Source organism: Zonotrichia leucophrys, chromosome 1 (assembly GCF_028769735.1).
Source record: "Zonotrichia leucophrys gambelii isolate GWCS_2022_RI chromosome 1, RI_Zleu_2.0, whole genome shotgun sequence".
NCBI lineage: Eukaryota > Metazoa > Chordata > Aves > Passeriformes > Passerellidae > Zonotrichia > Zonotrichia leucophrys.
In genome coordinates, this window is record NC_088169.1 from 16,031,929 (window position 1) to 16,047,468 (window position 15,540).

Here is a 15,540-nt window from a genome sequence, read left to right on the forward strand (position 1 = left end):
TTGGTTTTGTGTGATCTATAAATTTATTTCCTAGTGGTTTCCAGCCAGAAGCAGATACTTTGTTTTGAAAGGGTTACAGTATGTTCACTGTGTCATTCTGTTGTTTATAGCTCATGAAGGAAAAACTGACACCAAACCTGTTGGGCCTGCTGGCTATCAGGACTGGCAATCAAGGCAATTAATGCATCCCAGCAGCCTAAAGAGCCTTCACACCACTGGGACTGATTCAATCCCAGGCAAGGAGAGTGCTGCCATCCTCTAGTGCATGTTCTGATGGGAATTCCAGGAACTTGCAAGAAGTCTTGGAGAGCACTACCTGACACCTTGCCAGGTGCCTCGACCCTCACAGCAGCCTGGGACAAGGGAGCCATGGCTGCCTTACCTGCGGGCTCAGAGCAGCACCACAGTGGGTGCAGCTGCAGGGGCAGACCTGTCTGGCCTCGGAGAGGCTTTAGTCCAGACTTTCCTGCCTGATCCACTACAGTGCAGCCAAGACCAGTGATACCTGCCCAGGAAACCCAGGTCCTTGGGGCCTGCCCCGCTCTGGCCATCGCTGGCCCTGCACAGGAGCTGCCAGCTGCTGCTTGGGCCCAAGGGGCAGTGAGAAGGGACCCAGAAGAATTGAGTGTAACTCTGAGCCCTGCACGGGCCAGCCCCAACAACCTCTCATGTGCCTGGGCTTCTTGAACTCTGTCAGGCTTGGTGCTGTGGCCATTTCCCTGGGGAGCCTGTTCCAGTGCCCAGCCACCCTCTGGGTGAAGAACCTTTTTCTGATATCCAACCTAACCCTCTCCTGACACAGCTTCAGGCCATTCCCTCAGGTCCTGCCACACTGGTCACCTCAGAGAGATCAATGGCTGCCCTTCCACTTCCCCTCATGAGGAAGCTGTAAACCACGAGGTTTCCCCTAGGCTGAATAAGCCAAGTGCCTTTAGCCACTTCTTAGTTTCTCCTCTAGACCCTTTGGCATCTTCGTAGGCCTCCTCTGGACACTCTCTAATGGCTTTGTATCTTTCTAATACTACGGCGCCCAAAAGTGCCCCCAGCGCTCGAGGTGAGGCCGCCTCTGCAGAGCAGAGCAGGACAGATCCTCCCTCTCCCGGCTGCCCATGCTGTCCCTGACGTGCCCCAGGACCCGGCTGACCCTCCTGGCTGCCAGTGTCACACACGGGCTCTGCTTCCCACAGGGCATTCCAGGCGAGGGGCTGCCCAGGAGTCAACACCCGGAAAGGGTCAGTGCACCCCGTCCTCTGCTCCACCGCGGCCGGGACCCTGCGGCCCAGATCCCATCCCGCGCAGCACGGCGTGGCTCGGGGCAAGGGGCCCCGGTGTGAGAGAGGCGGTCAGTGGGCGGTGCCGGAGCCGCCCCCGCCCGGCCCCGCCGCCCCTCCCCTTCCGGGCCGCCCCCCGCCCGCCCTTTCTCTCCGCCGCGCCCGTGCGGAGCAGCCGCGGCCGGCGCGGCCGCCGGGACCCGCCCCGCCGGCTCGCCGGGCACCTGCTCGGGGCGGAGCGGCGGCGGCCGGAGGAGCGGCGGGAGCGGCGCCGCAGGCGGTGAGTGCTGGGCCGGTGGCGGCACCGCGGCCGCGGCGGGGCCTGGTAAGGCCCGGAGAGGGGGCGGGGGCGGTGCCGCGGGCAGGGGGAGCCGGGGCTGCCGCGGTCATTGTCCCCGTCAGCGCCGCCTGCGCCCGGGACGGAGCGGGCCGGGGTGCTCGGGGCTCCGTCGCCCTCCGCCGCGCCCACCGAGGGCCGGCGGTCGGCCCGGCCCAGCCCGGCCCGGGGGAGGTGAGTGGTAGTTGCCGCCCTCGCTCCCCGCGCTGGCCCGGGCGCTGCTGGCCGGTGGCAGCGGAGCTGCGGGGCCGGGAGCTCGGCGGGGACTGTGCTGCACCATCCTGGGTCTGCTGAGGGCGGGGTAGCCGGAGCAGCGGCACCCGGAGCCGCCTCGCCCCGCGTGTGTGCCTGTCTGTCTGTCTGTACGCAGCCTGTGTGCCATGGTGCGGGGCTCGGGGGCCGTCAGGGGCTTTGGGAGGCGCAGGGGCACACACCCGAGTGGCCGCGGGGCTGTGGCCGTGGCCCCGAGTCGTGACTGTTCCAGAACAGCCGTGTTGCTCTGAGCCCTCTGGGCCAGCGGCACCGCAGAGCTGAGCTCGCTGCTCACTGGTACTCTAAGGACTCCTTAGAGGTGAGCAATGCATAAATACCAACAGTCCCCGTTTCCAGTAATTTATCTGTCACACGCAGAATCACACCAGTTAAAGTCTTTATAAAAACTTAGAGTGGTACAGATTTTGTGTAACAGTCATAGCTCAGTTTCAGTATGTGTTTGTATTTTCTAATGTATTTTCTAGATTGATTCAAGCCACAGCAAGGTGAATTGATGCCAATTTGAACAAATCTGAGGGGTTTTGAGACTTCTTTAAGTAATTTAGTTGCTTATGCACAATTTTTTCATACACATCTGAGTGGGCGGTAATGTCTGGTGAGGAGTTGGTGATAGCAGTCTCCTCACTTGGCTCAGCTCCACCTAGGACAGCAACATCTCATTTCTACTGCCATTCTTAAATGCCTCAAGTCCTCATAAATATAGTTCAGATTCCTCAGTTATAAGGGTTTAAAACAAAGGCTGCTCAAATTGCTGGTAGATTTTAATTACCTGCTTAAATTGTGTGTTTGTGGACCTCAAGGAAAAGTGAATCTTCTGTGAAAGTCTTGCTGGGTGTGGATGGCTGGAGGAAGAACAGGGAAGAGGATGCCAGGAAGGGAGGGGAAGAAATATGCAAAAGGCATGGAAGGAGCTTTGGTGAAGGATGTTGTGTTGTGGCAGCCTGGCACAGGGCTGGGCAGAGGGCACAGATGACTCTTTCCCTTTGAGGATTTTTTCGATTTTTTTGCCTTTTTTTTTTTAATATTGGTGTTGATGAGGTGAACTGAAATTAATTAACTTCCTTCAGTGACACACCCTGTTATCCTGATAGACAGTGGTTTATCTTGAGTGTCCGTGCACTCCTCCACATCTGCCTTCAGCAAAAGAACTGGTATTTCTGCCACTGCTTTTGTAAGAGTCATCAAACCAAGTCTCCATGTGCCTGTGCTGGGACAAGATGGGCTTGATTCTGGTGCAGTCTTGGCTTGTGGGTGTTCACCTCTCAGGAGGTAACCTAGGCTGGGTTGGTGTTGCAGGGAAGCTGGTGAGGATGTGGCTGCACACTGTTAGCTTTGCTTTTCCTCTCGGGTGGCAGCAGGTGCTTGCTGTCTGGGAAGGAAGGAAGCATGCCTGAGCCTTCCAGCAAAGATGCATTTCTGTGGTGTGCCTGGGGAAGGCAGCCTGGGCTTCCCAGCCTCCTGGCAATGCTGCTCTGCAGCACCACTGATACTGATAGAGAAGGGTCTTGTTTTGGTTTTCTGGTAGTTTGTGACACCAAGGTGAAACGCAGAGGTTTCCATCATGGTTTGTTTTGGAGAGCTTTCAGGAGGCAGGAAGTTGTTAAGGTCTGTCTCTAAGACTGACACAAGCAGATTTAACATACCTCTGGTGTCCCCTTAGAAACTGGTCAGTAGATGTGGCTGGGTATGGTGCTGTGAAGTTCTGTGCTGAACAGGTGTTAAAGGCCTCCAATTCAACATGTTATAGAAATGGCTCACTAATATATTTATGGGTTGGGTTTTCTTTAGGTAAAAAAAGTAGTTTGAGAGTGAAATACCTTATTTATTATGTGATAGGGATTTATCCTGCTCAGTCTTTCCAAGTTGGCATTCTAATCTGTTCTTTTGCAAAGGTGAGGTATTGCCTGCTAATTAGTGAAATTAAATGGGTCGATTTTAAATGAGAACTCACTGAAAAGTTATATGCTCTGTAGACCTACTCAGTTATTTTAATTCATTTGCTCAAATATGTAGGCATGAGGGAATACTTTCTATGTGTTTTAAGCAATTCCTTAAAATTTATTGGGTGGTCCACTAAGAAATTCTGTGTGCTTGAGCTAGGCCTGTACTTTCTGTAATAAGTCTTCATCCTGCTGTTAGTGTAAGGGGGAACAATAATTTTTTTTTTAATCTCTATTTGTGTAGCAAGCAGAGGAGAGCAATCCCCACATGCTGCCCCTGCCTGGCACAGTTACCTCCCTGGCTGTCTGTTACAGTCCTTGACATTGGGATACATCTGTGTAAAGCCTGCCTTCCCAGCTTGTGCTGAAGAAGAAGGATAAAGCTGAGCAGGAGGACAGCTTTTGAAGCCACAGTGGATGTGGTTTTGGTAGGTTGAAGCAGCTTCTGCTGCTGTGAAGGCCCAGTCTCTCATCAGAGAAACTGGAGCATCAGAGCTGCTCAGCTTGAGGGGTGGCTCATTCAGCAGGAGTGTGGTGCTGCCTCTTGCCATTGCTGCCCTGCCACAGCTGCCTGGGGAGGTGCTGTGATCTGGAAATTTCTTAAATATAGCATGGTATGAGAAGTGGAGGGGGGATATAAAGGATTATCTCCCTCATGATGTTGGTGGTGAGGATTTAGGCTGTGAGACTGCAGTCACCTCAGACTTGTCACAAAATGTTGTGGAGATTCAAAGCATATCCATGGAGAGGTGGAAGGTGCTCCAAGAGTGATAAAAGCCCAGGGGAAGGGATCTGTAATCATAAAGAGTCATTGTTGAATACCAGAGACCTATGAGATAATTGAGGAAGGAAATTTGGCTCTCAGTCATTTGATCATTGCATTGATCTGTTACCTGCTGTTTTCTAAAAGAGGGAATGGTTTAGAAATCCCTCAGCCAAGTTTCATTTGTGTCAGCTGGGTGTGTGCCCTTGACTTAAACTTGACTTGGCTTTTTTAGCTCATAGCTTTCAAAGCTGTTACACATGTCCTTCCTGAGGTGGTGTGCCTTGAGCTGGGAGTCACCTCCATGTCCTGGCAGAGCTAACAGGGGATGGCACTGAAGCCTGTCTCAGAAGCATTGACTACAGGAATCCTGTTGCAGGTTCAGAAATATTGAGACTGGTTTGCTGGGAGATGTTTCTCTGCTCTTACACTTTTTCCTGAGGATTTGGTGTTGGAGGTGATAAGATTTGCCTCAAAGATGAATGGGCAAGAACGTGCCAGGCTTGTGTTCTGCTTGGATAGTGGGTGGAGTGGACACTGCATGGGACAGCCTTTGAATCAACTCTTATAACCTACACAGTGGAGAAGTTACCAATTCTATGCTTTTCATTTAAAGATGGTGTAAATTACTTTCTGTATTGCAGACCTAAAAAAACCCAGCAAAAACCCCAACTTGAAGTCTGGATTGTAGCTGAGCTTTTAATTTGATTGTATTTCTGTCAAATACATGATTGTCCTGATATTGAGAGTCTCAATTCCTGGATTTTCTTTCTTGACAGACACTGCAGCACTACAGACTTCGGTGTGTCTCTTGCAGCTTCTGATTGATCCCCACCTAGAAGGCAGTCAGTGAAAAGCTTGGAGCTTCTTCTTATCTTTTTTGGGTGAAGTGAGAGAGAGAATGGTGTGGGTAGTTTTTACAGCAAGTGTCAGTGTCAGTCTTCTTGTCACCCAGCCTATGAGACCTGCTTGTCCCTCTCTCCTCTGAAAGGTTCGTGGTGGTGATCAGGCAATCCCTCCAGAAGGGGTGGGGGAGGACATTTCCTTTACTGTAGGTGAAAGGCATTAAGGAGCAGCTCCCTGGTGATGAGCACTATTAGTATTGGTTTGCCCTTTGTGTGTCCTGAATGAGGTTTCTTCCATTATCTGTTCCATGTGATGATGGAAGGCCCCAGAAAGTCATGTAAAACACACATTTATAGTCTGCTCCAGCAGAGTTAACTGCTTCTACTCAGTCTGTGCTCTTACCTGCAGAATTTTGGCTGTTTGGGGCTTGCTCATTTGGGGCTCTTTGCATTAGAAAGAGCTCCAGTTCCCTTCTGTGCAGCTAGATGATTGCAGTCATTTGTGATTTCTTGTTTCATGCTGGAGAAAGTAAAGAGATAGAAGATTGTTCTGTTCAGGAGTGCTAGTTGTGAAAAATCTACAGCCTTTCTGGAAGAACATATGTTCAAGTTAGCACATCCATACAATTTCTGGTCATTTTTGATTTACTTGTCTGAAGATACTCCTTTCAGGTTTGTTAAAGACTTTTGTACTTGTCAAAACACTAATATCCCAAGGGTGGAATTAAAGGAGAGCTGGTAGCAGGCTTGAGGCCATTTCTCCCAAGAGGGAAGTTGTCTGAGTCCAGTTCCAAAAGTCAAGGGAAAGAAAATAAAAGGTGAGAGTCCCATTAATATTTAAAAACTATCTAAGCATAGTTACTGATAACTCTTCCAATGAGTCACTTATTGTAACTAACAAACACAAGCAGCACTCTGAACCTAATAATGCTGCTTAGTTAAAAAAATAGTTCTTCATTGTCGAGTTATGTGTGGGTTTTAGGTCTTTAAAGAGACTGGGGCAGTTGTTGCTTGTTGTAAAGTTGTTTATTGCATGAATGCATCAGCCTCGAAGGCAAAGAGTTCAGAGTGTTTAAGTCTGTGCTAAAAGCGTTCTGGCATAGAGTCCCGATGTTCTGAGCAGAGGCAGCAGGAGCTGCTACCACACCTTTTTTTGCACCCCAATACAGAGGGATTTTATTCATAAATCATCCAGTGAGGTAAAAACACGCTTCTAAAACATTTTTCCTACAGCTATCTGAGCTTAATTCTAATGTGTGAAAATAATGTCATTTCTTACACAAAATCTATGTATGTAGTTCTATCTGTTCTGTCTAGAAATGTAAGCAACGTTCTGCTATGTTTTCATTATGTCTGGAGCTAAGTTAATCTTTGAAAGGTATCACTACTGAACTTTAAACTAGGCTTTAGGGCTTTCTACTAGCTAACACAGTCTCTTAAGGCACTTAAGATATACTTCTACTTACTTAAAACTAAAACTTGCACTCCTACTTCATGTCTGTGTGGCTTAATATATTTCAGTTTCTCTAAAGGTACCAATTCAATCCCTGCATTCCTTTCTCTCTCTGAGCGATTCAGAGAGGCTTCTATTTCATGCATTCCAACACTTCATGTTTTCATAGTGACAGTGGCTCCCAAAGTACAGCAGAACATCTTGGAGAAATTCAGGGCCCAGAGCAGCCAGGTCCTGGCACCTCTGCTCCATCATGACCTCTGTTTTCAGAAGCACCTGGATGCCTCACTTGCAAACTGTAGGGCCTTCACTTGAGCCAAGTAATTCTGCTACAGACAGGCTTACCTGATACCATCCTACAAAAAACTTACTTTTTATGGAACCATAAAAAGGTGACTTAAACCTGGATTTAGCAATGTTTACAAATTCTGTATAGGTTGATTTGCAATTCTGGTGTTACCCTGGGAGTCTTGTTGCAGGGGAGCGACTGCTGCCTTCATATGGTGTGTGCTCTGTGAGGAAATCCTACTGCGTGGGTCATTTTTAGGAGGTGCATGAGATGAGCACTTCTTTCCACTAAACAAAAGCAATGTCATCATTGGAAATTACAGCAGTCCTCCTTATCCTAAGGCAAGATCTAGGATGTGCTGTCACAGTCTTTCTCACGCTTTTAGGTATGATTGTTTAGCCAGTCTCAGAAAGAATAAGGAATTGGTCGTTCTGTGTGCCCAGTTTCTAGCTTATCAGTCTGGCAGATCAAATTCTGTACAGATAGTTGGGTGGAGTTTAATGGTACTTTTGTCTTTTTGGTGTTTACATACCCATTTGAAAATTAAGAATAAAGTTCAGAACTGAAGGGAAGGTAGGAAGAAAGAATTCGATTGGCATGTAAAAACACTGTCTCTTCTAAAATTTACCAGAAGAGATGGTAGTAGTGAATCTTTGAAGCTTGTTGGACATGTACCACATTTGGAATATGTTACCCAGGGACTGTGGTGTGAGGTTTTTTTTTTTGTTTTTTTTTTTGTTTTTTTTTTTTTTTTTTTTTTTTTGTTTTGGTTTTTTTTTTTTTTTTTTTTTTTGTTTTTTTGGTGGTGTTTTTTTTGTTGTTGTTTCTGAAATACTGTTGTAAGATGTATTTTCATGGGTGAAATATAGGAATATAGATCACAATATTGCTTTTCTTTGAAAAATAATGAATAGTGGCATTGGAGCATCATATCTAACTTCGACTAGTATGACTTCAAGTAAGCAAAGGGCCTGAAGTTAATCATGCTGTGCAGTCCTCAGGTATATCTTTAGGCTATAAGAGGCAGTGATAACTTCATATTTGAGAGTTCAGAGAGCAAATGCTTTATCTTATCCTTGGGGTACTTTGCAGTTGGATTCTTTTTGCTTCACTCTTGCAACAATTATAACCTTGTGGTTTGTTACATGAAAAGATTTATTTTGGAGCAGAAAAATAAGTTATACAGGTTTTTCTTCAGAACTAAGCTATTGCTACATCTTGCAAATAAATTTCTAGTTAGCTTAATGAGCAGTTACTAGTTTAGGAGGTGGCTTGTCTAATGCCTGCCTGTCGGGTAGGCAGCAGAAGTATGCTGTATGTTCTTCTCTTAAGATCCTACTGTTTCAGCCATGAGGTAATCATACCAAAAAGTCAGGTACAGCAAGGAGTGATACTTTGTTTGAGCAACCGGTGTGACTGAGGGGTGTGAGGCGCTGGGTCAGGCGTGTGGGTGCTCACTACTTCAGGTAGTGCCTTAAAGCTTGCATGTTTTTCTCCCTTTTCAGTTTCAGTTCATTAGGCAAAAGATTTAGTTAAAGGAATTATTTGAGCACTGGGAGTGTCAGAAATGCCATACTTTGCTAGCTCAGACTAGTTCTCTGTCTCCCTGAGTGTTTGTACAAAAAGCTACAGAAAATACCATAGCATATATAGATTGGCATTGACCTGGGTGCATTCTTTCAGTTTCAAATGGTTGGTTGTTCATTAACTTTAGAGCTGTTGATAGATCTGTTTTTGCATCTGTATTTCTGGCCTTTAAAGCATTTTGTGGTAACTAAATCTGTAGGCATGGTTATGTTTTCCAAACTTCAGTTTTTAACCAGTTACCCAGTAATTTAATTCTGCTTTAATCCTTTGTCTTTGCTAAATAATGAGCAGTCATTTAATTCCTGTTCACCAGTCCGTTACTGGTGAGTTTGTATATACTTTCATCACTTTTTTATGAAGTTCCTAGGGGTTTTGTTTTCATTCTTTCGTAGCTTTTATGAGAAGGGTTGTCAGGAGCAGCACTTTGTCATAGTGCATCCATTATTTGGTGTGTGTCAAATTAGTAGGTTATTAACAGGTGAAGTACAACAATGAAAAAAAGTGATTTTTTTTTTTGTACCTGGTTTGTTTTGGATGGAGTATGTGATAACCTAGCAGTTAAGATTTGATGGAATAGTTGAAGTTTACAAGAAGTCTGTAGTCATGTACAAATTTTGATGGATATGACAAATTTGAAGTTCAGTATGTATGAAGCTCAGGATATAACTTGATGCAAAAACCTTTTCCGTTATAAACTTTATTTTTAAAGCTTTGTTTGTTTGTCCCCTCTATCATCTACAGCATTCAACACATACTAATGTATTTTTCATTGCTGCAGCTTGCTTGTGAGCTTATTAGCATTTAACAGCAGGCTGAATAGACATTAATAGCATTAAAAAATGGAGAGAAAAATAGAACAATGATCAAATATTTAAATCTTTGTAAAGAAAATATACTGCGTTTTAAGATCAGCAACTAGAGAAAAGTTGCTTGCTTAAAATTGGTATTAGAGGTTTGCCTTTGATGTAAAACATCCTAAAAATATACCTCACCCTAACTTTGAAGCTTCTAGTACTACACTTGTTAAAAAAACTTCCTGATGTAATTTGTAATTAGAATAGTAAATTATATAATTTTTACAGCTTCAAGAAACTGATAAACACATGAGAGAAGATGACAAGATCTAGATCAAGATCACCACGATGGAAACCAAGGTAAATATCTACAGCTTGTGTTCTGAAATGTAGCTCTATGTAAGGATTTGTAATTAGGACCTAAAACTTGCATTAAAGAAAGAAAATGGCATGCAGAATTGCAATTTGTAAAGTGTGTTTTGAAATCTCTGGTTTGTTGTACAGCTGAACACCTGTAATTTTTTTCCCAACTTGTGATTTTATTACAATTTCTCTTAAGCTGGAAATGCTCAGTTTTTGCAGTCTAAGAACCTTTTAACCTTCGGTATTCTGGGATTTACAACTACCTTGAGCACAAAATCCAAGCTCCAAACTAGTTAGGGTCATTTTTTCTCTAGCACCACCTTGTGCACTGAATGTCTGTAACTCGCTTTTGTTTTGCTTCTTGGCCTACAGGGAGGAACTGTTAAAAATCAGGGTTTTTTTTCTTTTTTTTAAAGTTTTCTGGTTCAAACACCTCGGACTTTCTGAAGTTTGGGGCTGATTTGTAAACTGATCCTTAGCACAGTTAGCCATGCCTTGCAGCATAACAGAGAGTGAAAGCATGTGGAAATGTGGGAGTCATTGCCCTTCTCCTTGGACATCAGCCTGGTAGCGCGTGTCTCTGACGTTTGTCACCAGGATAACATCCAGCTTACTTCATGCTGGGAGTTACCTGCCTCATTTTTAAGACTTGCAGTACAAATTTGAGGTGCTAAAATCAGGAGGGTAGAATGCAATTGCAAGCTTTTGAGACTGTGAAATTACTGCTGGTTTTGGGTATCTCTTCAAAACAGACTTCAGTTGTGATGACCAAGACCAAGGGAGTTTGGATAACTCAGAAAAATGTGTAGGGCTCTTAACTTGTTTCTTTTGTTTTTAAGAAGGGAAATCCTACCTATGTCCACACTAGATTGATAGTTGTGAATGTCATTTGAGTAAGGGCAGCCCCAACTCTCATTAAGATGCAAGCCCTAACCACACTAATGTGGGATGGCAGCCACAGTGTAGGTGCTGTTGGAAATCAGCCATTATGGCTTTAGGAACATCTGTGGTTCTGAGTTTGAACTCATTTGCAGAAATGGAGAAAATAGTTCTTCCAAACTCTTCACTTGCAATATGTGCTCAAAGGAAACAGCTTATTTCAACTTGGTTTTTGATGTTTTTTATTAAACAGTGTGTAAAGAGTGTGCAGTGAATACTTGAATATAAGCAGGACTGTTACGTCTGTGATTATTTCTGGTTGTCGTTAGTGGCCTGTGCTGTTTTTTCTTTATTTTAAGGAGATTTTGGCTAACAATTCCTAACAGGTTGCCCTCGTTTTTGTAACTGTAGGTGAAAATGCAGAGCTGAGTGATGCAATTGAATCTTTAATTGCAAAAGCTGCAGTGAGTGTGGAAGAGTGTGTGTATACATGTGTGAACATGTACATACAATTATCCAAAAGGCCAAAGCATCTTTCTCAAACTTGTTTTTTTATTCAGGAAAAAGCCTACCTGTATGACAATTTAAATACATTTTGTAATGTTTCAGTCTTCACTTTCGAAGGTTGTTATGGCATGCAAAGAAAATGTGAAAAAGCATTTTCCTCCCCTTTTAAATTTCTTTATACACTTTTTTTTCCTTCCCTTTTTTCTCTTTGCGCTGAAAAAGAAAGATAAGGAACGCTTGAGAAGTGCAAAAATATGTGTAACAGTTGTTCTCAATGTAGTGGAAACTTCATGTATATGAAATTATTTTTAGTTTTTTATTTAAAACACTTGGAAGAGACAAAAATGATTGACTTGCTGCAATTTCAAGTGTGTATTTTTACTATGAAAACTTTCAACAGAGTAAAAGTAAGCCTGGTACTCAGCCAGAAAAATGCCACTTCGATATCTTGGTGTTAATATTTTTACAAGCTGATTAAAATTATGTACTGAACTCTAATTCCTTAGGAAGTAGATGTTCTCATTAAGAAATTGATTTCATTTTATGGAACTACTCAAAGTGGATTTTATTTTTGCTTTAGGTCCTTATCTCCAGCTTTTAGGACTCCAGAGCACCATAGGCAAAGACATGCTCATGTTAATTATGACTGTGAATATAAAAGCTTTCGTAAGGACCCAAAAAAGTCTATGCCTTGGAGAACAGAAGATGAAAAGTATGGACAAAGCAATTCCAGGTTTGCACCTCATGGAAATAACCACCAGAGAATATATGAACGTAGGTCACCTTCACCAAACTTGAAAAGAATTCCCATGGAAGATGCTTACAGTCATAAGCCCTACAGAACACATTCATCTGAAAGGACTGAAAGCAATAGGAGATGCCAGTTACCACCAAAATACTCGGAAGTACCTTACAAAGAGCACGATCGTCCGTTTTACCAGCACAAAATGGAGGACAGATACATGTTTGATCACTACAAAGTCAGTGGAAATGAAAAAGGAATGAAACCATTTCATAGACCGTTAGGGGCTTCATGCAAACTTGAAAGAAAATGGCATGAAGATGACTTGAGGCACCAGAGGTTACATGAAGAGAAGTATGGTCAGTCACCCAGAAGAGTTTCTGATGAATTTACGGCAAGGAGCTCTTTACAGAAGAGGTATAGGAATAAAATAATTAAACCCTGGGTATTGTGGTGTAAAGCCTCAAGTGAAAGTCTGTTTTCATTATAGTTGAAGATATCCACCTTGAAACACGTTGGCCACTTTGTAGTTTAATTATGGGCGACTGGTAGTAGTGAAGTATTTGTCTTTTAAGTAAATCGTATTGCTGGCTAGAGTATGAAAGGATAATATTTCCCTCTTAAGAGCCCCTGCACATCTGTACCTTGGCGCGAGGGATTATGGGTTAACTGGCCACGCATTCTGCTGTCCAACATTCTGCACATATAAGTTCTCGCTTTCTTCTCTAGTGCAAGTGTAAATTGCTTTATGTCAACACAGGTATCCTGAAGATCACGATTACAGAGAATATGGGCACGCGTCTAAAAGGGCTAAGGAAATGGAGAGGTATGACGCTGGAGATGTAGCGAGAAATTCCAAGTGGAAGCAAGAACGTTCTTTTGCACCCTGCCAGGAAAAGGAGGAGCAGAGGTACCCGGGCGCGCAGTCGCAGCGCTCGGCCGAGAGGGAGCACCTGGGGGGGCCTGTCCCAAAGCTAGCCTACGAGTACAGCCACAAGCGGCGCCGGCAGCCCGACGGGGAGAAGCCTTTTGCGGCAGACAGAGCTCCCAAGTACGTGAAGCAGGAAGAGCAGAAGTACGGCTCTTCCAAGGGTGCCCGGAACAGCAAGGAGCTGGAGTACTGCCCTGGGGGCAGAGCCAGGCGGACTGAAGAACGGCATGTTGAGGAACCTGTTAAATGCAGTTCAAAGAAGGGCTGCAATGCTTGTGTTAACTCTTCCAAAACAGATGTTGAGCTGAGGTCTTGTAAAAACAAACTGAATGAAAGAGTGAGGAAAGATGGGGAATTGAGGAAAAACGTAGATTCCTCCAATAGCCAGCGTGATGCAAGTCATACTGTTTCAGATGTGAAAGTGTCAGAGGCCAACTGTATGAGAGAACATCTCACAGTCAAAGTGGATATGAAGAAAATGGTGACCAAGTACAGGTATTGGTTTTCTTTCACCTCTGCTTTCTTCCTGTCTCTTTACAGTTTATGAATATTGGAGGGAAGCATGGTTTCTTTAGGACAAGGACAAGCAAGGACAAACTATGATTGTACCTTTTTAGTTTTGTTTCTTCTAAAATGGTAACTTTCCTGTCTGGGCAAGTTAATTATTAAACCTCTACTAAAATAAACAAATACAACCAACCAACAAAAACCAACATTTTATGGAGATGTAGGAAGTGGAAAGAGTAGATATGCCTGATACAAACCTGTAGTTGGAAGTTGATTATGATACGTCAGCGTGTTATTTTTATTTAAAAGCAAAACCCTTAAAAGACCAAAACCCAAATGCAGATAAATGTAGTCCTGTGCTTTCATCTGAAATACAACAGTATTTTTTTTAACTGTCTTCCCTTCTTTTTTCTAAAAATCAGCTAACCTGTAAATACAGAAATCTCAAGCACATATTCAGATGTTCAAGATTTCAAGTTCAGTAAAACTGCAAAAAATGGGTTGTCATTTATTGTTATAACAAAGTGACTACCTGTTGAGGCATCAGAACTGAAAAGCAGTAGAGTCTGCTTACAAATGCCTTCTGTGTAATATTTGTGTTTGCGTTTAGCATTTCCAGTGATGGCTGCAATGGAAGAAAAAGTGACAGTAGTATAAATTTTTAGATGATAAATATACAGTAGAGAGTAAGCAGCTTGGTTTTGATAGGTTCTTGCAGGGTTTTCTGGCTTGTTGTCATGCTGTTGCAGGCCAGAATATCTTATATTGGTAGTAATGGCTTTTGGAAGAGATTACCTTTCTTTCCAAAATGATCAGCCTTCATTTTAAAGGGATTTTGCCTCTTGTTCCAAATGAAATATCTATATTAATTTTCTTCTCTTTGCACTATTTAAAAAATATACAAAACAATGGAGAGTTACAAAGACAAGTTACTGCCTATAAGGAGCTAATACTAAAGACTGAGGAAAGGGAAGTGGAGTAATGCCCGTTGCCCACAGTTGGGCTAGAATGAGGATTTGACTTCCTGAATGATAATGTAAGGACAATTGTTGGGTTTTGTTGCAAGCCCATAGGATGATTCCTCTGTCTAGGAGACTCTTGCTGCTGTTTTTGAAGGTCATGCACAATGGACATGGTAGTTGTTTGCAGACCAAAGAAACCTCTGCATTGATTACAGCTAATTTAATGCATGGATGGTTTGCTTCTGCAGCCAAAAGTGCTAAATATTTTATTTTTGCAAGATAAGAACATTAATTTTACAGAAGCTGATGGCTTGGAATATTCATATTACTTTAGGTATTTAAGAAACACCTGACTTAAAATGACTCAGCTGAGAATAATAGTTTCTTTATAAACCTGGGGAGCAGGTAGATAAACCTGAGGTTGCTTGGATTCCTTCTTGCATGTGTTTATTCCCAGTTTGCTGGGGAAAAATAGATTATTTCTGTCATCTGCTAGAGGCTATTTCTGATACAATTTTTGTATGGAATTCTAGTATTGTATGCTTCTAATACAGTGTGGCCAGGCACATAATCACTTTGCAGAATGAACAATTAAAAGTCCTCATCCTAAAATCTTTTATCTGAGCTCTTAGAGTCTTTAATTTATATTTTAGAATGACAGGCATTTTCCTTGCAGCAGGAACAGTATGGTTGTTGAGGTGTTGGCTTTCTTGTCAAAATAATCTTTGAGCAGCAGTGCAACCATTTGGTGTGTAAACTTACTTAGAATGAGTAAAAATTTACAAAAAGATGGCAAGCACGTTCTTTCACACACTGCTCCTGAAGCAGTTTCACTGCTGTTTCCCTAGGCTCAAGTGATGATTCAGTTCCTAAAGATCTGAGACTTTTTTTCTTATCTCTGAACTGTTCTTGAAAATTGCCTGGTAGTTCCTTCTAAACAAGACACAGGCATAACTGCATTTCAGAATTATTCTAAAGATGTCTGTCAAGAGCTTAATTTTTATCTAGATTTGATAATCTAGTTGAATTAAATTTAAAAGTCACAAATTTTCTATTGCATACTTCACGGAAAGAAAGATTCCTGAGAGTGAAATTAT

The 15,540-nt window shown here is 43.2% G+C and overlaps 1 protein-coding gene across 4 annotated transcripts in view; it reads left to right on the top strand.

Annotated features, from left to right (window-relative positions):
• The first annotated feature begins 1,417 nt into the window (after positions 1-1,417).
• The window catches only part of BCLAF3 (BCLAF1 and THRAP3 family member 3), a 33,403-nt gene continuing 19,280 nt past the window's right edge, over positions 1,418-15,540 (top strand). For 2 of the 4 annotated variants that reach the window (XM_064707531.1, XM_064707562.1), the window contains exons 1-4: positions 1,418-1,551; positions 9,841-9,912; positions 11,882-12,460; positions 12,804-13,469. In XM_064707531.1, the coding sequence (XP_064563601.1) occupies positions 9,872-9,912; positions 11,882-12,460; positions 12,804-13,469 (1,286 nt within the window). In that variant the 5' untranslated portion in view covers positions 1,418-1,551; positions 9,841-9,871. Of the gene's footprint in view, positions 1,552-1,697; positions 1,783-5,486; positions 5,576-9,840; positions 9,913-11,881; positions 12,461-12,803; positions 13,470-15,540 lie in introns of those variants that run through there. The other 2 variants (XM_064707542.1, XM_064707553.1) reach the window with 2 other exon arrangements.